Source organism: Rhincodon typus, chromosome 5 (genome assembly GCF_021869965.1).
Source record: "Rhincodon typus isolate 14 chromosome 5, sRhiTyp1.1, whole genome shotgun sequence".
NCBI classification, from domain to species: domain Eukaryota; kingdom Metazoa; phylum Chordata; class Chondrichthyes; order Orectolobiformes; family Rhincodontidae; genus Rhincodon; species Rhincodon typus.
In genome coordinates, this window is record NC_063336.1 from 10,892,760 (window position 1) to 10,914,136 (window position 21,377).

The 21,377-nt window shown below is 41.7% G+C and overlaps 1 protein-coding gene across 1 annotated transcript in view; it reads right to left on the reverse strand.

Annotated features, from left to right (window-relative positions):
* Window positions 1-21,377, reverse strand: part of kif6 (kinesin family member 6) — a 504,857-nt gene that overhangs the window by 231,661 nt on the left and 251,819 nt on the right. The window contains exon 13 of the mRNA XM_048596661.1: window positions 9,460-9,515. Within this exon, the coding sequence (XP_048452618.1) occupies window positions 9,460-9,515 (56 nt within the window). The remainder of the gene's footprint in view (window positions 1-9,459; window positions 9,516-21,377) is intronic.

The following is a 21,377-nucleotide window of genomic DNA, read 5'->3' on the forward strand; positions in this document are numbered from 1 at the left end:
GTGCAGTCACCATGGACCAAATAGTCTTCTTCTGTGCCATAAGAATTCTGCGATTGGCAGCAATTTAGAATTCAGCAAGGAACGATCAAGAAACTGATAAAGAACATAGAAAATGAAAAATAGCAAGAAACATAAATATGGGATGTAAAGGTTTCTACAGTTACATAAAAAGGAAAAGCTTAGCAAAGACAATATGGGCCCACTACATGCAGAAACCAGAGAAGTTGCAATGGGGAATAAGGAAGAACAGAGAAACTAAACAAATAGTTTACGTCTATCTTCATGGAGGAAGATACAAACAACGTCTCGGAAATACTACAGTATTGGACTAGTAAGGGTGTAAAATTAATATTAGTAAAGCAAATGTACTGGATAAATTAATGAGACTGAAAGTTGATAAATACCCTGGACTTGATATTCTACATTGCAGAGGGGTGAAAGAGGTTGCTGCAGAAATGGTGGAAGCTTTGCTGGTTATCTTCCAAAATTCCATAGATTCTGGAACAGTTCCTGCTGATTGAAAGATTGCAAATCTACCCTAAAATTTAAGGAAGGAAGGAGAGAGAAAACAGCAAACTACAAACCTGTTAGCTTGACATCAGTAGTAGGAAAAAGCTAGAAATTATCACGAAAGACAAGATAACTGAACACTTAACAAGTAATGGCAGGATTGCACAAAGTCATTATAGATTTATGGAAGAAAAATCATGACAGACTTACAGCATTGTAGTGGATTCTTAACTACTCTCTGGACAATTGGTGATGATCAGTAAATCCTGGTCTAGCCAGTAAAGTCCAAATCTCATGAACAAATTAAAAAAAAACCTGGATGATGATGCTCACACATACTGTCAGTCATTTGCAAGCCCTCTCCAAGCCACACACCATCCTGACTTGGAAATATATTGCCAGTTCTTCACTGTCATTGTGTCAAAATCCTGGAACTCTGACTCTAGCAGCACCATGGAGGTACGTACGCTAATTAAACAGCATCAAATCAAGAAGGCGGCTTGCCATCACTTCCTCTAGATCCAGTGATGCCTACGCTACATAAATTTTTGTATTTCTCAAAAACTTTTTACGTGAGATAAACAAACATCTTCATGCATAAATTATGTTTTATTAAACTAAAACATTTATAAAATTAAAACTGAAACTTGTTTTCTCAAAAATTTGCAGATACCGATTTCATTTTTAGTGCACCGAGACTCCTCACCTCCACCACCCTTCAGACATAATTCTTCATAAAAAACTATCAGTTTGGGATCTGTCATCTTATTTACTTGTTCATCGATGACAACTGAAATGCAACCTTAGTAGTTCAACATTTTAAATGTTTAGAGAATAACCTGACTTTCTTTGACAAAAAAAACTTGCCCGTTTGCTGCAAAATTAGCATGTGGTTCATTTTCAGATTTTGGCTGCTATTTGAATTATTTCCAAACTTGCTATTATCTATCAACACTTATGCCTCATGGTGATTCTAGTTGCTGTGGCTGTTATTTCAATTTGCTTTTCAGCAGCTTCTATCTACAGCCTATGTGGGGCCACACAAATTGGGGTCTAAATGTTTAGAGAATAAACTTTCTTTATATATGAGAGTCTCTTATCTCTCCAAAACAACCACTCTCTGTAATGTGAAGCCGAACTGAAGATTATGATGAGCTATTCTTCTATAAAAAGCATAATAATCAAAAAGGTGCGATCTGCTGAATCATGTTAATTTTGTTCCTATTTAGTAATCTTTCTTTCATAAGTAAAATCATCTGAAAGGTAACATTGCTGTGCATGTTTCCTCTACTCACCACAAATGTTGTACTGCAGCATCTTCTCTGCCATAGTAGATATACAGACTACAATGCAGGGATACAAGAGCTGACAATGAGGCACACATCTGATTTTGTTAAGGTCAGAGCATCCCTTCTTGCGAGACAGTCTGCACCTTAAGTAGATTGTACCAATATCTTGCAGTTAGTTTGCTAGCACTATTTTAGAGGAATTTTAACTAGTTTGGCAGGGGGAGGGGACCACAGAGTGTTTACTAGGGTCATAGCATACTTTAGTGAAGGAACAAAGGCAAAGGGAGTTCAGCCAAGTTGAGTGTCAAGACAGTAAACGAGGCTGGATGGCCCCTATTTTAATGCTAGGAGTCTTATAGGTAAGACAGGTGAGTTAAGAGTGTGGATTGACACATGGAATTGTGATGTTGTTGCCATCACACAGACATTGAGGGAGGGGCAGGACTGGCAACTCAACATTCCATGGTATGGAATCTTCAAGCAGGAAAAGGGAGGGTGTAAAGTTGGAAGTAGTGTTGCATTATTGATTAAAGAGTCAGTACTGCAGCAAGGAGCAACAATATCTTTGAAGGATCTTCAGATGAGGCTATGTGGGTAGAGCTAAGGAATAAAAGGTGGGGGCAAGACACACTGCTGAGGAGTATATTATAGGCTCCCAAACAGTTAATGGGCAACAGAGGAGCAGATATGTAAATAATGCACTGGGTAAAGCTGTCATAGCATAATTATATTTAAAGCAATTTCAACTTTCTGAACATTAATTGGGTTAGTTATAGTGTGAAGGATTTTGAGGCGGCAGATTTTTTTGAAATGCATTCAGGAGAGCATTTTTAGTCCACATGTAGAAGGTTCAAAATGGGAGTGTATTTAAGGGGGAAAACCTCGCAACATTTAAAAAGAATACTTGAATGAGCACTTGAAATGTCATAACTGCAGCGGTTCGAGAAGGCAGCTCACCACCACCTTATCAAAGGCAGCCAGCCATGTCCATGTCCACGTCCCAAGAGTGAATTTAAAAATAACCAAGGTTATGGGCCTGGTGCTGGAAAGTGGAATTTATGTAGATTTAGACTATTCTTTTGTCATGCAGACTCAAATGGCCAAAGGGCTTCTCCTTTACTGTACAAGTCTATGATTCTTATGGTGAGTTATAGGCAGTAAATATTCAGGAATGTGTAACCCCATTCTATTTCAACTGGTTCAAAACAAAATATGATACTCATGTGCTTAATCTAAGCAATGAAAGTCACCAGTTTGCAACAAACCAAGCCAGAGAAGAATACAGTCAATTCATTCTGTAACTTATTGCATTTAGTGGCATTTTTAAAGTTCTAGATTATTTTAGATGTTTAGTTAGTAACGTCCTGATAGCTTTATGAAATATCAAGCTGCCTTAACCTTTTAGTCCCTTTTCTGTTATCGCTATGGTTGAGATATTAACCCAGTCTTAGCTTCTATTCTCCCCTCCTTCAGCTTCACAGCAACAACGGGCAGTTCAAAATGAGAGAAATGGTAATGAAGAAGATGACAAGGGAGTTGTTACCCCAACAGTCTCAGTTGACAGTTTCCACTAGCCTTCAGGACTATCCCAATGAAATTATGGAAGCAACAGGAAAACTGGCAAGGAACAAGTTGGTATAAGATGAGGACCACCTCAGTGGCCTCTATACAGTATGAGCAGTTTATCACCTTCTACAAACCATACTCTCAGGTGGTATCACCACAAAACATAAAAACTGATTTTAAAATAAGACTTACAAGTACCTGAGGATGTATTTTATTCATAAAGGATAGGTTGACTGAGTGAACTGTGGCATTCACTGTAAGAAAATAATATGAATTGAAGTAGCACTTATTTATTGATAGTAGCTTGAGTCATATTTAAAATGGTGCTATCAAGTAATACCACCAAAATCAGCCTAACCAGTTAGTTTTATTTGTGAAATGCTGTCAGTGCAAGGTATGTGCTACATGAACTGATCTGCTTTCCAGAAGAAGTTGTAATTATGTACTATATCTTAACCCAACCACATTCCATACAACATCGACTGACTCTTTTAGTTTCCCCTTGGTAAAGAACAAGCTGGTTAAAATAGGCTAAATTAGTATAACTCTGCAAAATGTTTCTCCAACTCCTACAGCAATAAATTGCGAGAACACTGAAAATCCATAAAACCCTCCAATCACAGGATTTTACACTTGCTAACTTTGTGAAAGAAAATAGGGAATCCAAGCTATCAGATGTTGTTTCAGAAGTGAGGGAAAGGAAAAGTTTCTGACATCAACCTGAAAGTGTTACTGAGGAAGATGAAGATATTGATGATGAAAAAGATAAGAGATTAAGCCACTCAGAAGTTGATCATAGATTTCATTGCCTATGGATGAAAATATTAATCATAAATTTAATCATACTAAAATATAATGGAAGCACACACTGATGTTATTGATTAACAAATTAATTTTCTAAATATGATCTTTTACTAAAGTTTAGCTTTACATATCAGTTTATTTTGGATTTAATATAATTATCCTCCTTCCATGATTGCTCTAAAATATATTTACTTGAGAAAGGCTACATTCTCATACTCGGTGCAACATATTTAACTTAAGATTGTCATTAAATTGCTGGATGCTGGATCAGTTGTTAATTTTAAATCTGAGGTCGATAATGTATTGTTAAGCAAAGCTATTAAGCAGTATGGGCCAAAGACAGGTATAGGGAGTTAGGCCACAGATCAGCCATGATCGCACTGAAAGGTTGAATAGGCTCGAACAGCTGAACAGCCTACTCCTGCTCCCATGTTAAAAATGCCATATTTTGTTTTAATTGAAGAAACTGGTATAAAAAGAGGAAAAAAGTCAGTCAATAAGTTCAAGTTCTGCTTGGAGCCTGCAGGAAGGAAGAGAACCGGTGCAAAATTGTTCAACATGGAGTGTGGAGGAGAGGATTAAAAACAACTGCTGTACTGTCATACATGGTGGAAAAGATTTTAAACCAAGGACCCTCATCTTCCCTCTCTGGCCTGAAAAGATTGTAGGCTGCTGTTTGAAAAATGCTAAAATTATTCATGGTTAACATTTTTTCCTCAACCAACCGCACTAAAATCAGATTATGTGGTCATTCATTTCATTGATTTTATGGGGTATAAATATTTGCAAAACTACTTCATGATTTCCCACATTTAAAAGGTATTTCATTAATTGTGAAGTGCTTCTGAATATCCCCAAGTACCAAAGACATTATATAAAAGTAAGTTCTTCCCTGATATATTTCATCTTTCTCCATTAGGTCTTATTGGTATGTGTAATGCATCCTAGTTCTTTAGAAGTATGAAAAACATTACATGGATATTAGGAACCTGAAATTAAAACAAAGACCTAAAAATACACTGCAAGTGCATTCATATCAGTAGAGAGAGAAACAGAGTTAATACTTAATGTCAAATGTGAGTCATCTCCAAAATGAATTTGTTCTAGAGTCATATTTAACCTTAAAAACCTTAATCTCAAAACCTGAACTTTGTTTCTGAAATAACTCTACAGAGGCCAGTATCCCATCACAAAGTCACCCTTTATTTACATGTGCATCATTTATATGGACTTTGACCAGCTTGCTCAGAAGCAATCCCTAGAGTGAGGAGAATCCTTGCCACTCCTGTTTATATCTATCAGCCAGGGCTCCCTGATTGGACCAAGTTAACAACTGCAATCAAGGAATTCGTATTCAACAAGGTCCACCTGGCTGACCTCGTTCCAATCACTACATCCCTCCCTGACAAGTCAGGGGATGTAAATCTGTTCTTTTTCTTGTAGCTAAACACAGCGGCTATAACAGCGGGTCAGAAGCTAGGAATACTGTGGCAAGTAACTCACCTCTTGACTCGTCAAAGCCTGTCAAACCATCTACAAGGCACAAGTCAGGAGTGTGACTTGCTTGGATGACTGAAGCCCCAACAACACTCAAAAAGCTTGACACCATCCAGGACACAGCAGCCCACTTGATTGACACTACATGCACAAGCATCCACTCCCTCCACCACCGATGCTCAGTAATAGCAATGTGTACTATGTACAAGATGCACTGCAGAAATTCATCAAAGATCCTCAGATAGCGCCTTCCAAACACACGACCACTTCCATCGAGAAGGACAAGGACAACAGACATATGGGAACACCACTACCTTCAAGTTCCTCTCCAAGCCACTCACCATCCTGACTTGGAAATATATCGCCGTTTCTTCACTGCTGCTGGGTCAGAATCCTGGAATTTCCTCCTGAAAGGCATTGTGGGTCAACCTACAGCTGGTGGACTACAGCCATTCAAGAAAGCAGCTTCACCACCACCTTCTCAAGGGCAACTAGGGACAGGCAAGAAATGCTGACCCAGGCAGCGACACCCACATCCCACAAATGAATGAAAAAAAAAGCTTCTCCTTGTGCTTTTGCACAAGGTCCGGTTCCTCTGACCCTGACTCGGACACAGGTAGTGTGTACATTGTCCTTCTGTTTCACCTGGGGTGTCTCAGAAGGAATTCCTCCTCTTCTTCAGGCAATAGAGGCTGTGACATTGGCTGGATCCATCTTGGTCTCTGAAATTTCTTCGACGCTAGAGGAGGGAGAGAACCCGTGGTTTCTGATAGCCTTTCCAGCTGCTCTGAGGGGCAAGTATGTCTTGCTCCTGTCCCGTTTGAGAAGTAGCAGCTTTCATGTGATCCACATATTTGTTCAGGACCGCCTCACCTACCTGAACTTGGTATGTCACAGGACCTGACCTCACTTCAACCTCGCCTCATACTCATGCATGGCCATTTCCATCGTTGACTTCAAACTTCGTCCCCTGAAATAAATTGTCTCTCTCGCGTAGAGAAGCTTGGCCAACATTGGATTTCCTGGTGCTGTTTCACGCTGGCCCCCCAAGTCCAGGAATATTAAGTTTAACCTAGTGCAGAATCTTCTTCACATCAGCAGCTCTGCTGGAGCTATCCCTGTAGTTGCATGAGGGGTGGTCCTATAATCAAACAGGAACCTGGACAATTTAGTATCAAGTGAAGCTCTAGGCTGTTTCTTCAAGTCTGTCTTCAACGTTTGGACTGCTCATTTTGCCAGACTATTGGATGATGGATGATATGGAGCTGTCTGAACATGCTGAATGCCATTTAACTTTAGGAAATACTCAAACATTCCATTGTCTGTGACAAATACTTATGGGTGTCCGTGTATTACAAACAACGCCTGCAGCTTTACAATCATTATCCTTGAGTTTGATGAATGGGCATCCAGAACGACCAAGAACAAAGAGCCCATGAAAGGACTGGCATAGTGAATGTGTAAGCGTGCCCAGAGTTTATCCAGCCATTCCCACAAGTTAGGGGAGCTGTTGGTGGCAATTTTTGTCTTTGTTGATACTCTGGGCACTGCCTCACCAACATAGCTGTGCTGACGTCCAATCGCGGCCACCAGGCATAACTTCTTGCCAGCATCTTCATTTTGGAAACCGCCTGGTTGACCCTGGTGGAGTTCAGCCAGTACCTGGCAGTGACCTTTGCTCAGGACAATCACTCTTGCTGCGCATAATAATATGCTGTCCTCTACAATGATCTGGTCTCACCAGGTCCAAAAGGGTTTCAATTCTGGTTGTGATGGCCCTTTTTCTCCCCCCATCAGCACTAGCTGTTTTGGTTTTGCCAAGGCTCCCTGATTAGCCCAGGTTAACAACCCCAATGAGATCCACCTGGCCAACTTCATTCCAATCTCTATGGCTTCTCTCAGATGCTGCCAGACAGCTCAGTATTCCCAGCTTTGTTTTTATTCCTTTAAAGTCACACAACTGGTTAGAATGTAATGCAATATACTGAAAAGCAATACAATTGGACTTAGCTTCTTAATCATTGAAAATGGTTTCTGAGATGGCATGCATACTCTTGACGGAGTGCTGCAACCCAGCTAGGTAAAGGGCTTTGCATGCACACTCCTAACAACCACCAACAGCATGCAGAGCTGGTAAAGTTTGATGTTAATGAGTGTACAATACTGATTTAATGCCCATGAAATCACTTTGGAAAGTCATATTCTAGATGTTGCATCGTAACCTCACACAGTTGAACGCATATTAAACAAATTAGGGAGCCCCTCCAGTGTTATTTAAATAGACTATTTTCAGATTAGTTGCTGGATTTTTCTTCTGCACGATGGTACAACTGTTCATATTTTTGGACTGTTCCTGTATTTGGCTAGAATTTCAATAGTCTACCCTTGCGAGCTGGCTGGTTTCAAATGTTTTTTGGTCATTTAAATCTTGTGCTGAAATAAGTTGCTTGCAGATGTCAATGGTCTAATAGAGTTTTCTTTGGGAATCTACCATAACTTGGAGCTTGAAGAAAGACCACACGGACTGGATGAGCTGCTACAAGAGGGAGACGAAGGGGTTGGGTGTAAAAGGACTTTCATCAGGAGACCACATTCACAGAGGATGTTCTGGGTGCAATTCCTTTATCTCTATTTAAGGGATGAATAATGCATGAGATGTCCAGACTTTTCAAAAGAGCTCTTGATTGAAAACCATAACTATAACCTGAAAGTAGAGCAACAGCATTGCCTGGCTTCCTCCATGCTGCTGCTGGAAGAGGAAGATGAGGAGAAAGAAGAATTACAACTGGAACTGAAGGCACACACAAGAAACAGAAGATCAACATCAACAGTCCCTTTGTCCTTGGGTTATAAATCAATTAAATAATTTATCACTGATACCATTTTTCCAACCACACTTCCCTATTCACTAGCTCTGGCCATAGAGTTAAGCAGTACTGAGGACTCTGATAAGAGCCACATGAAATATAAGGTGTGGTATTAGCTATTATTCACTATAACATGGTGGTTTCCACGGGTGTATTGCTATAAGTGATGACCTATCCCACGTTAGGGAGAATAGGCTCCTGATCCTGTGCAAAATCCTTCACTAAGGTAGTGTTGGAAAATTGCACATTTCTTGTCATTGAGAACAGGTTTTATGGCAAGCTTTCCAACACTTCAAGCACCTGGTTACATACAACCTTCAGCTTCTCCTGTACTGGCTGATCAAAGTCTTCAAGTGACTGCACTAAACAGATAGTCGTCTGCGCCCGTGGTCTCCAGCAAGTTGACACCTGAATCCTTTCTTCTCATGCTTCAACTCCTGCGTATTTGTGTCCTGTATGTCACTACATGCAGATCACTCCTCTTTCTTAGCCTGGCTGAGCTGGTGACCCTGGACATGGAACATTACCCCACCAAGGTCTCCAGCGCATTGCAAGAAAACATTGGTACCCACTCAATTTCTTGTATCATCAGTCAAAGTCTGAGCACAATGATTCTCAGAATTTCTCATAGCCACAATGCACCTTCCTTTTAAGAGTTTCAGGCCGCTTTTAAGTAGAAAGAACAATTCATGTTATCAATTCCTGTGCTGATGTAAAAAGCACAGTGCTTGCCAGCTACATGCAGCAAACATCTGAAACACCAGACAGCACGACTGACATATTTCCAATGAATGGAAATAGTTATGTTATGTATTACAATCTGTATTCTTGTTTTCAGAGGTTAGCCAATTATGCTCCCTTCACGTTTGTTTTCCTGATTCTACATACATCAGTGAGGATTTCTGGAATATAATGTGGATACTCACTAATCTTATTCCTGGACTGATTCACTTTCTCTCCAAGTGCTTTTGCTTCGGTGAATCTGGTGAAATAAAATAAATTGGAGAAGATGAGAAAAGGAATGAAACTAAGATAACAAACAAGGCAATATCTATAAGTAAATTCACACTCATAGACATAAGCCACATTAATTTTAATTTTTTCTTCAACTCTGCTTTTCACTGGTATTCTCAATTATCATATTTTCACTTTCTTTTATCGAGCAGGTGGCAGAACAGACTCCCCAAAGTGCATTCACCTTGAATTTAACACTGAGACCAATTCACCTGTTAACAGCAGCAAACGAATACTTAAGTCATGCCTGGGTGTGGACGTCAGAAAACTGGACTGGACCCTAGTGACACTGAGTAAAAGCAAAATACTGCAGACGCTGGAAATCTGAAACGAGCACAGAAATTACGAGAGAAACTCAGTAGGTCTGACAGCATCTGTGGAGAAAGAAACGGAGTTAATATTTTGAGTCAGGCATGACTTTGAAGAATGTTCTGAAGAAGAACCAAACTGGATTCAAAATGTTAACTCTGTTTCTGTCTCCAGAGATGCTGCCATAACCACTGAATGTCTCCAGCTCTCCAGCATCCACAGTTCTTTGTTTTATTTCACTACAGGAAGCCCAACCTTCAGCCATCAAGCCCCAGAGTTTCATCCCTCAGCGATTCCACCTTTCTCTCACAACATGATCCTTAAACAAAATTTATGCTCATTTATCCCAAAATCTCCATACACGCTTTGATGACATTCTGCTGATAATGATCCTGTGAACTGTTTTAGAGTGTTTTACTTCATTAAAGCTGCAATACAAAGAAAATTGTCACTGTTGTATCAATATATTTAAGCTGTTATCAGACAAATCACAAGCTTTCTCCAGTTTCCTGATGAACTGTCATGTGGTAGGAACCAGACACACTTCACGAATGCTCAACTCTTGGCTGATGTTTCCAACATGAAATAATTTCAGTGCTTAACTCAGCCAACAGAAATCTAACAGGTCTCAATGGAGATGTTAAAATATGATTTGTTTTTTAAAAGAGGAATTCGCCCCCACCAAATCGAACAAGAGGTGTGCTTGGACATAAGAAAAGAAACTTAACCTCTTAATCCCCAAAGCTGTCTGGAGAAGTAACCTAAACCAGAATAATCAGTACTTGGCCAAAGTCATCACAATTTTGAAAAATCAACAAAGATTTTTCCTGTTGAAAAGTGGTTGTTGCTCATGAAAAGGGGTTGTCATCACACATGCAAAAGATGAAAATCTGAGAATACCATCTTTCACACCTTTGAGAAAGAGCCAGCACTGGTGGTCCTATCAGGTATTTTGAAGTCGCTGGGAGAGTAGCTAACTAGTACAGTGAAAGGAAAATGTTAGTGCTCATTTGGGTGCATCTACAGTAATTCCCTCTCATGAGAGGTAGGAACTAGAAGCCTCTTCCCCACCATTCTTAAGGCCAGTCTAGGCTTCTCTGGCTACATCTTTGCCAATCAAAAACCAAAATATTGCAATGTCGAAAGTCCTAAAAGAAAAGCAAAATTGCTAGCTATCATGATATGGACTGAAGGCATGCAGATACACAAACTGGTGCCAGCAGGTTTGTGCTCGTTCACCAGTACAACTCAATCTTGAGCCATTTTGAAAGACAACAGCTTGGAGGGACACCAAGAGACAGGAAATCAATTGAAGTTATTTATTATTTATTACTCGCACGCCAACTAGAGTTTCCACTTGATAATTCTATCAATCCACAGAAGGATGTTTGGGGGAACATGAAGTATCACGTTGGGTCCCTCCTATTGGATATAAAGATCACTAGGATTGTGTATCCTCCATGATCGTGGTCAGATAGCGAAGAAACAAGAAGTGCACCGGGGGCAGATGTTACCATCTGAAATCTCTGAACGCAATGCTGAATCCAGAAGGTATTAGCCATGATTGGGCTGGGATGGACAACGTCAGAAATCACACGACACCAGGTTATAGTCCAACAGGATTATTTGAAATCACAAGCTTTCGGAGCGCTGCTCCTTCGTCAGGTGAACTGAAGCACACAGATACAGAATTTATAGGTAGAGAGATCTAAAGATCGTATAAATGGTGTGTGTGGAGTGTCAACAGGCTGAATAATAAATCTCTGCGGGTGATCAAAGGTGTCAAGCAGTGTGAGTAAAGTGTCAACAGCTGAATAACAAATGAAGGAATGACCTAGGATCGGATTAATTGAGGCAGAGAGATAATTACTAAAAATTAAAAATAAGACAGTGCTGGAGACAAACCAAATGGCTGGAATAACACAATAGGTATAAGAGTCACTAGCCGAAGGTCTAACCAAAGTAACAAGTAATCCAAAACTGTACAAACTAATTAAGGTAGAGAGATCATAAGAAGTTAAGGTGATGGTGTGAAAACAGGACAGCAAGGAAGATTATACCAATACAGAACAGGATGGTGGGGTTACATGTAGCGTGACATGAATGTGAATCTTCGGGTGAGGACACTTCGAGATACACAACAACGCAGATTCGCTGAGCGGAAACTGATAGCCAAATTCCACACCCATGAAGACAGCCTCAACCGTGATCTTGGGTTCGTGTCACGCTATATGTAACTCCATCGTACTGTTCTGTATTTGTCAAAATAGCAATATGGTTCCCCTTTTCTTTATCTACCATCTGACCAGCATCCACATCCAGAGGATCATTAACCGCCATTTTAGCCATGTCTAGTGAGATGCCCCCACAGGAGACATACTCCCCTCCCCTCCCTTGTCAGCCTTCCACAGGGATCGTTCCCTCTGGACACCCTGGTCTATTCTTCTTTCACTCCCAACAATACCCCACAGCCCCATGGCACCTTCCCCCGCAACTGCAGAAGGTGTAACACCTGTCTGTTTACTATCCCCCCCCACAGTATCCAAGGCCCAGACACACCTTCCAGGTGAAGCAACGCTTTATCTGCACTTCACACAATCCAGTCTACTGCATTCACTGCTCACAACGTGGTCTCCTCTACATTGGAGAAATGAAGTGTAGACTGGGTGACCGCTTTGTGGAACATCTACATTCTGTCCGCGAAAATGATCCTGAGCTTCCAGTTGCCTGCCACTTCAACACACCACCTTGTTCCCTGGCCAATATCTGTCTCAGCCTTGCTGCAAGTGCTCCAGCAAAACTCAGCGCAAGTTGGAGGAACAGATCTAATTTTCCACTTGGAGACTCTGCAGCCTTCTGGACTTGATATTGAGTTCAACAACTTTAGGGCTTGAGCTCTCCCATGCTCTTACCCCAACTCCCACACACCATCAAAGCTCAACTCCACAAAATCCTTAATTACCAGTGGAAGTACCAGAAATAACACAGCAGACTGATTGAGCTGGAAAGGAATATTAAGACCATATATCAATTTACCTAAAACACTATATGGGTAGATTTATTTTTTTTTAAATCACACTACATGTTTCACATGAGACAGAAATAAAACAGTATTTCCCACGACAATTTTTAATGGGAGTGATTAATGAGCTTTAATTCAGCTTAGCAATGCAGTTACAGTTGCGGTAATGATAGTCTGACCACATTCATTTAAAAATACAGTATGGTTGGGTTTTTATTTTCAATGTCATGGTAAGTGCATAACAGCACGCTGAGTTATTAAAGTTGGAAATGAACCTGGCAAGTTTTGCCAGGTCTTGCATTACTAACATTAAAATACAAGTCCTAAGAATTAGGAGTGCATGGCAGATATTGTGTCAGGCAGGAGTCATTTTTCAAGAACTTTTCAAATATTTTTAGGCAATAATAAATAGTTGAAATAATCTGGTAAAGAAATATTGGGGCTATTAAAAATGCCACTGCACACCTCAGACGTGATTTGAAGGTTCTTATAGGGATGAGGTTGAAGGGCCTCGTGAGCTTTCCTTAACTTTTCTAGTTTATGCGTTAATCTTTAATTTTTCAATTGTCACCAAGCATGAAACCTGTTCAATTATAAATTTATTCAAGTTGAAAAGAAGTGCAGGCGAGCACAGATTCCAAGACAGGCCACCAGCAGCACCCAGAGGAGTGGACAAAAGCAGGAACTTGAGACAGGCAGGCAAGCAGCAGCATATGGAGGGCAAGAGAAGGACCATCAGACAGCTATTTTAAAGAAACAGCAAATAGTGAGAGATGTAAGTTTGGCTTGGAGCAGGATGGACAGAGGTAGACATGTAGCAGATACACAGGGAAGACTTGAGGATACATAGGTTCGAAAAAATTCAAGCAACAACGCAGAAAAGTCATGAGTGGACTGGTGAGAAGCTGGGGACAGTGTGCAAAGTGCTGAAATTGAAAAAAAAACAATGCTGTTGTTGACGACCTGTTATTACCTTGCCATCACTACCAATGTCAGTATTTATGTCCCCGGTTAGTAGCTTACCAGGCCATTGCCAAGATTAGGGAAGAGCAAACTAAACTGTTGTAAGTTTGGAGTCATGTGTGGGCCAGATGTTTCATGACACTATCAATTAGTCATACAGGCCCTTAGGCCCACCATGTCTATGTCAACCAACAAACACCAAGCTACACCAATACCATTTACCTGCACGTGGTCTGCAGCCTACTATGCCCGGCATTTTAGGTGATCATACAAATGCTTCTTAAATGTTACAAGAGTAACTGCCTCCATCAGCCTCTCAGGCAGTATATTCCGTGTATCTATCACGTCCTGAATGAAAAAAAAATTCTTGCTCACAGCTCGTCTAAACTATTTGCTCTTCACCTAAGACTTATATTCTCTGGACTCAGACACATGTAACATGGGGAAGAGAGTCTCATGATCTATCCTATCTATACTTGTGATAATTTTGATTGATTGAATTGATTAAATGATTCATTGTGCCTTGTATTTAAGGGGAAGATACAGTGAAACGCTTCAACTGTCACTATGTTCTGGCACCATTTTGAATAATTAAAAATAACTTGTAAATAATAAAAGCATAACTGGAAGAGTGTCCATCTACTGCTTCAGATCAAGGTTTCAAGCTGCAGCTGCCCAACTGCTTTTCCAGACCCACCCACATCACAGTTGTCACTCTTCAGGCGCTGTCTCCTGCTGCTGGGCCCATCCTGCCGATGCCACCAATGAAACATAAGAAAGAAGGAAAAAATAAAGAAAAAGACAAGCAGATGGTAAAAGGAGCAGATGAGCCCCAGGCTTAGGACCCTGAACATTGCTTTCTCCTCTGCCGCCATCTTGAAGTTTTTATCTTCCAGTTACAGGCTGGAAATCTGTGGACTAATGTATAAATTTGTATACTTCAATCAGATCCTGCCTCAGTCTCCACCTTTCCAAGGAAAACAAGCCCAGCCTATCCGGTCTCTCATCGTAACTGAGACTTTTCATTCCAGGCAACATCCTAGCGAATCCCCTCTGTGCCCTCTCCAGTACAATCACATTCCCACGATAGTGTGGAGATGATTTATCAACTGAATTTAAATTCCCCCAATAGCCATGGTGGAATTTGAACTTGCAACACCAGAGAATTAGCCCGAACCTCTGGATTAATAGTTCAGTGATATCACAACAACATCACCATCTCGATTAATAATAATTTACTATGCCACCTAACTGATAATTACTTAAGAATATATAACAGAACTGATGTAAGAGACTAGTGATGTCTGAAATAACTCCAGAGGCCAGCATCCGGTCACCAAAGTCAGCCTTTATTTACACATGAAGTCCCTGACTCTAGTACTGCTTCTTCAGAGCCAACTTTCAGAGTGCCAGAATCTCTGACACTCCTCTTTTTATGTCAGCCAGGCTCCCTAATTGGACCAGATTAACAGCTCCAATCATGGAACTCATATTCTGTGAGGTCCAGCTGGCTGACCTTGTTACAATCACCGCAGCCCTCCCAAGTCCAAGGACATGGGCCAGTCCTTTTTCTTGGAGAGCCTCCTGGGGCGTTTCAGCACCAGGTTATATTCCTCTGACTTAGCGTCCAAAATGGGAGGCGTGTAACAGACAGGAGTTGACCTCTTGTGCCAGGATTGCCTCAGTAGAATTTCACTCTCTTCCTCCAGCAGCAAAAGTGTCAAGGCAGCTACATCCATCATGTCCATCTCTGATTCAAAGGATTCATCAACACTTGACAAAGATGGTAAAACCAAGGGTTCTGGCAGCCTTTCTGACTGTTCCAAGGGGCAGGACACGTTTTGACCCAGCACTATTTGCGAATTCACGGCTTTCATTCGGTCCGTATGCTTCTTCAGGACTGTCACACCTATCTGAACTTCATTCGTCACTGGTCCTGAACTTGCGTAATCATGCCTCTTACCCATGCAGGGCCATTTCTGTGGTTCTTACACCAAACTTTGTTGCCTGTATCAAACTGTCTCTCTTGCTTGGCAGTCTTGTTTCTGGAATTGGCATGCAAGATGCCATTTCACCCTCCCCACCCCAGGTCTGGGAAGATCGGAGTTAACCTGGTACAGAATCTTCTCCCCATTAGCAGTTCTGCTGGTGCAATCCCTGTAGTTACATGAGGGGTAGTCCTATAATCAAATAGGAACTGGGACAGTTTAGTTTCTAGTGAGGCTGTAGGCAGTTTCTCCAAGCCTGCCTCCACAGTCTGGTCTGCTCTTTCTGCCAGACCATTGAACGATAAATGGTCTCGAGCTGTCCTTTTATGTCGAATCCCATTTGACTTTAGCAAATTCTGAAATTTCCTGCTGGTAAATGATGTATTAAAAAAGATGTGTACGGTTTTTCTATCGACGTTCCCGTGTTTGACAAATGGACTCTGTGTACGTCCAATCACTCTGAGTGGGAGTCTACAATTACTAAGAACATTGAGCCCATGAAAGGACCTGCACAGTTGACATGCAAGGTTTACTCGGCCATTCCCATGGATGTGGGGAAGTTACGAGCAGTAATTTTTGCCCTCTTTGGGACTCTGGACACTGTCCTACCAATGTGGCTATGTCTGCATTCAAGCCTGGCCACCAGACATAACTTTTTGCCAGCATCTTCATTTTGGAAACCCCTGGATGACCTTGGTGGAGTTCAGCCACTGTCTGGTGGTGACTTTTGCTTGGGACAATCACTCTTGCTCCCTATTATAATAGGCTGTCTCCTACTTTGATCTGGTCTCTTCAGGTCCAGAAAGGTTTCACGTCTAGTTGTGACAGCCCTTTGGTTTCCCCCATCACCACCAGCTGTTTCAGTTTTGACAAGACTGGATCTTTCTGCATTCAAAGTCTGATATTGTCAACTGTAATTGGAAGTGCATCCAGAAAATTTAATATCATTACAGACTCTTCTACTAGGGGTACCACCACCTCTAATGAGAGGTGGCTCAAGGCATCCGCATTCGCTACTCAGCCTCCCAGACAGTGTTTTAACTTGTAATTACAAGCACGTAGTATTAGAACCCACTGCTGAAAAATTGAACAGGCTGACGATACCCCAAATGTCAGTCTCATATTGGTACAAGCACTTATGGGTATTAATTGGAGCATACTTCTGGGAATCCTTGTCTAAACACAATTGCAAGTAAGTAGGACTGTCCTCCTGCCAGTTTTGTGTATAAATCCTCTAAGGGATCAGGTATTTACCCAGCTGCGAAAGGTGGCTTAACACTTGACAAAAAGGCGAACTGACCCATCAGCCTTCAAAATCGGTATGACCAGTGCTGCCCATTCTGCAAATTGGACTGATTTGATGATTCCTTTGCTTTCCAGCCTTCTGATTTCTGCTCTTGCCCATAAGCCAAATGCCGCTGGGTGGGCCTTGCAGAATTGTGGATTTGCTTCCTGGTCAACATACAAGATAGCCTTGGCTCCTCTGACAGCCCCTAGACCCTACTGAATGACATCCAGGTATTTAATTAGGTGTTCACCCACACTGTCATTTTCTAATTGACAAGTGTTGAGACAGTCTAAGTGAATCTCTCAGAACCAATTTCACCCCATCAGGCTTGGGCCTCAGCCTTTTACTACAAATCACTGGTACCTGAACCAGCTACTTTAGATAAGAGACCAGAACCAAAATTGTACCCTTAATCTGTAAAAGTTTGCTGGTATAGGTTCTCAGCCAGCCGAGGTCTTGCACAAACTTAAAACTTCGTTCTGTGATCACTGATATGGCCGCACCAGTATTGGCTTCCATCAGAAATGGATGACCATTTAACCTGATGTTTAATTTGATTAGTTCTGATTTGGATGTTGCTAAGTAATTAACTGTTCCAAACCAGATGTACGTGGACTTTCCAGAGTATGCACTCTCTTGGATACTGGCCCATAAGTTATCTTACTCAATTTAGGTCTAGGTGGACTCTTTTCCTGTCTTGAGTCCACATACTGATATGTTGTATTGCTATCAGTATGGATCCTGAAGTAAATTTTAAGCTTTTGGCTGAGGCTTGGCTTTGTTTTGGGGTTTTGCTGTGGCCTTACCTGGAGTCCCTCTGATATGTCCTGAGTGAGGCTATGCAATTGCCTGTGCTCAAGTGGTGGTCCCCAAGCTCAATCGGACCGGCAAGGTGTCCACTTCCGTCAGAATACCCTGCAACTCATACTAAAGCCTGAAGAAAGCTAGTTTATTTCCTCTCACTAGTGACTGTAAGCTGTGCATTTTCACCAATAAGTCAGAGACTTTATAATTTGTGAAACATTTGCTCTGTGCTTCCCGTAAGTAAGTGGAAAACATCTGAATACAGAGAGCGAGAGAGAGAGAGGTTAATGAGCAGCAAGTCCTGACAAGCAAAAGGATCACCTCAAAAAACCCAGTGGACAGATCCATTGAACTGCATTCCCAGACATTCGCTCTACCCATAATACAAGTTTTTTTGTCTGTGTCTGCCTGTGTCTGTCTGTATGCTTGCGTGTGGAGAAAGGAGGGATGTTATAATAGGGATAGAGTTTTAGTGAGGTGAGTGACTCGTTGACAGTTCATAGCTGTCTAACTGTAACTAGAATCTATTTACTTGCAAAAAATAGTAATTCTTGGTAAGTACAGAAACATGGTCCATTCGGTTAACCTGGTCTAAAAGGACAAGCAAATAGAGGAATTTTAAAGTACTTGGATACAATCTTTAATTTTCTGGGAACAGTAGGGCTTGATTTCTAGCACTACCTCAGTGAGCAGCGACAATACTTTCAACCAACATCAGTGAACAAGGTACATTCATTTATTGTAGAGATGCAGAGAGCCTATACAATGCTGAGTGAGTCTCCAACTCATACATCTAGATTAGGGTTTACCCTTCTTCAAGAGGGCAGCAGAGAGTGGCAGACTTAATGCTCTGTGCACAACTCCACATGATATGTATGTGATGCCTACAGCGATCAGCACCATTCCAGACTGGTTATAAGAGAAACAGAACCAATCAGAAACCTTAACCTAAAGAGACCATTGTAATTTAATACAAGGTGCTATGTTTGTAAATAGTGCTTCATTCTTCATTGAGAGATAGCAAACCCTGGTTGGCTGGCTGTCACACCTCCTCCCAATCCATGTACAATGGCATCTCCCTCATCCCTTCAGTGGATGGGCACAGGTCACAACACCCAGGCCCTCTCTCACTTAGCCAGTGAATTAATATATCCACGTCTTGAGTGATGGAGTGAAGGCTGACGTGCACAGCCAGCAAGCACTAACTGCTCTGCAGGAGGTGGCTCTTCAAAGTAACCGCCATCCATTCCATGGGGCATCCATGTGCTTGCAGCTGGAATCACAACAGACAGAACCCAGGCAGACTCCATGGCACTTTGCCAGACATTGTCCTCCTTGTCTAAACATCTCCATCACCTCATTAAAGGCTGAGTCCAAAGGTTTACCATTTGCATTGGTATTGGTAGGAGTCTGCTCTCCAGTGGTCCTCTGAAAGTCAAAGCCTTTGGTTATTATTTCCTACGCAAGCTTTGGGCCCCTGTTAGTGCTGTGCCCATCAGAATTTGACACTGACCCTTACTCTACATAGGCTTCCCACAAAAGTACATGTCTCCATGCTGCTGAAGGGTGGGAAGGAATGTCTTGAAGGCGGACAACTCTTCATCCTTAGAGGCGGTGTTCAAGTGTTCATAGAAATGGGCCAGGGGAACGGTTCTCTTCTCTTTTATTTCCTGGCATGGGATTGGTAACTGGAGGTTGTACAGATAAGTTATTAAGATTTCTTCGTGTCAGGAGGTACCACCAATGCCCCAAGTTATTTTAAGATGTTGCTGCTTCACGTGAGATTGGCAGTGGCGAAATGAAGGCTTTCTCACCAGATGGATCGTCCCATCGCCCTTCAGCACAAGCACAGTCCCCTTGCTCTCCTGCCAGTTCCACTGCCTGCTCCTTGAAGGGGGTCGTACACCCAGCAATTCTCCCAACCCACTTTACATTTTGTACTTACTGTGCATGTTCTTCTCCTGTAGAGACAGAGAAGCATTGACAGACATGGGCACATGAGCTGCATTCAGCTCTACAGACTGAGAGGTGAATGATTTATTTTTGTGTTCCTGCTAAGAAGAATGTGGTTTGGGATATCTGAAGATTAAGGATGCTGAACGAACAGAGCTTTGATTTTGTCTAAGAATAGAATGGGTTAAAGGCAATAAACATTGTATGCCGAGTATGACTGAGATACTTCTGAAGTGTTCTGATCAAAACTACCTTTTGTGGTTGCGTCCTTGTCCCTTACAATCCTTTGGAAATAATGTTTCAGATATGTAAGTTCTGCGAGTTGAGATAAGAGATCAGTGACCTGATAGAGCATGAGCCCGAGTGTTGTAGCTCCTTTTATGTTTAAACTGTGAACCCCATCCTACTTGTGGTGCAAGGAGTGCTACATTGTTGATCTAGTTAACTCAGCCACATTCAGTACAAGTGAGGTACCTGATGGAGTTGGCTGGCACCCAATCTTGTATGTGACAGTCCTGTGCAGTGACAAACTTATAATGCTTCATTAACCTATGAGTGTAAGTTGGCAGTGAGTAGACAATGGCAGAGTACAGCAGATTATTCATCCTTTCATGATGCTGGAGCCAGGTTCTCTTAAGATGCCATGGGTGCTGACTCCATAGGGATCTCAGTCCAGGATGCCTTGTCAGTTGGAATGGTCTCCTGCTACAGTAATAGTACATCCCTCCTTTCCCATATGGTCTGTAGGAGAACATCTAATGAGGTGTCACTCAAGCATGGAGCTACTTCCGGTCTGGTCTCAGACATTTCCAGGAATGGGTGGGAGCAACCAGAGGTTGAGTGATACTCAAGGCTTGAAGAGAGCAAAGTACTGTCCAGGGGTGTTTGTTTTTTCAAAAAAAAATAGCACCCAAAAGATCCCTGGTGGCCTTCAGAACTTCAGGATTGCCTGCTCATAATATTTAGCATTTTACTTATGTGTGTAAATGCAATGTGCTGAGAAGAACGTTATCACACAAGATAGCCAGACCCTCCCCAGACAGGAAGTACCTCCTGCTTCAGGACTGTTATTTCACTTAGTCTCCAAAAAAAACAAGGTCCTGCCCGACACTTCAAACAAAAAAAAAGTTAATTTAAGGCTAATTGAAAGCACTTTGGAAAAATAGATAGTCGTGACTGGCACTTTAAGTTTTCAACTCTTGCGCATTTTCTTCTTCAACATGCCCAGCTGATTGTGCAAGCAGCAGCACAAAGAGCACCAGCTCACCAAAGATATTCACATATAGTCATTTGAATTAGGAGCAGACATAGGCCACTCAGCCCTTCAAGCCAGCTCTGTCATTCAATAAAACTGACTGATCCGTTTGTGTCAGAGATAGTAGGAACTGCAGATGCTGGAGAATTTGAGACAACAAGGTGCAGAGCTGGATGAACACAGCAGGCCAAGCAGCATCATAGGAGCAGGAAGGCTGACGTTTCGGGCCTAGACCCTTCATCAGAAAA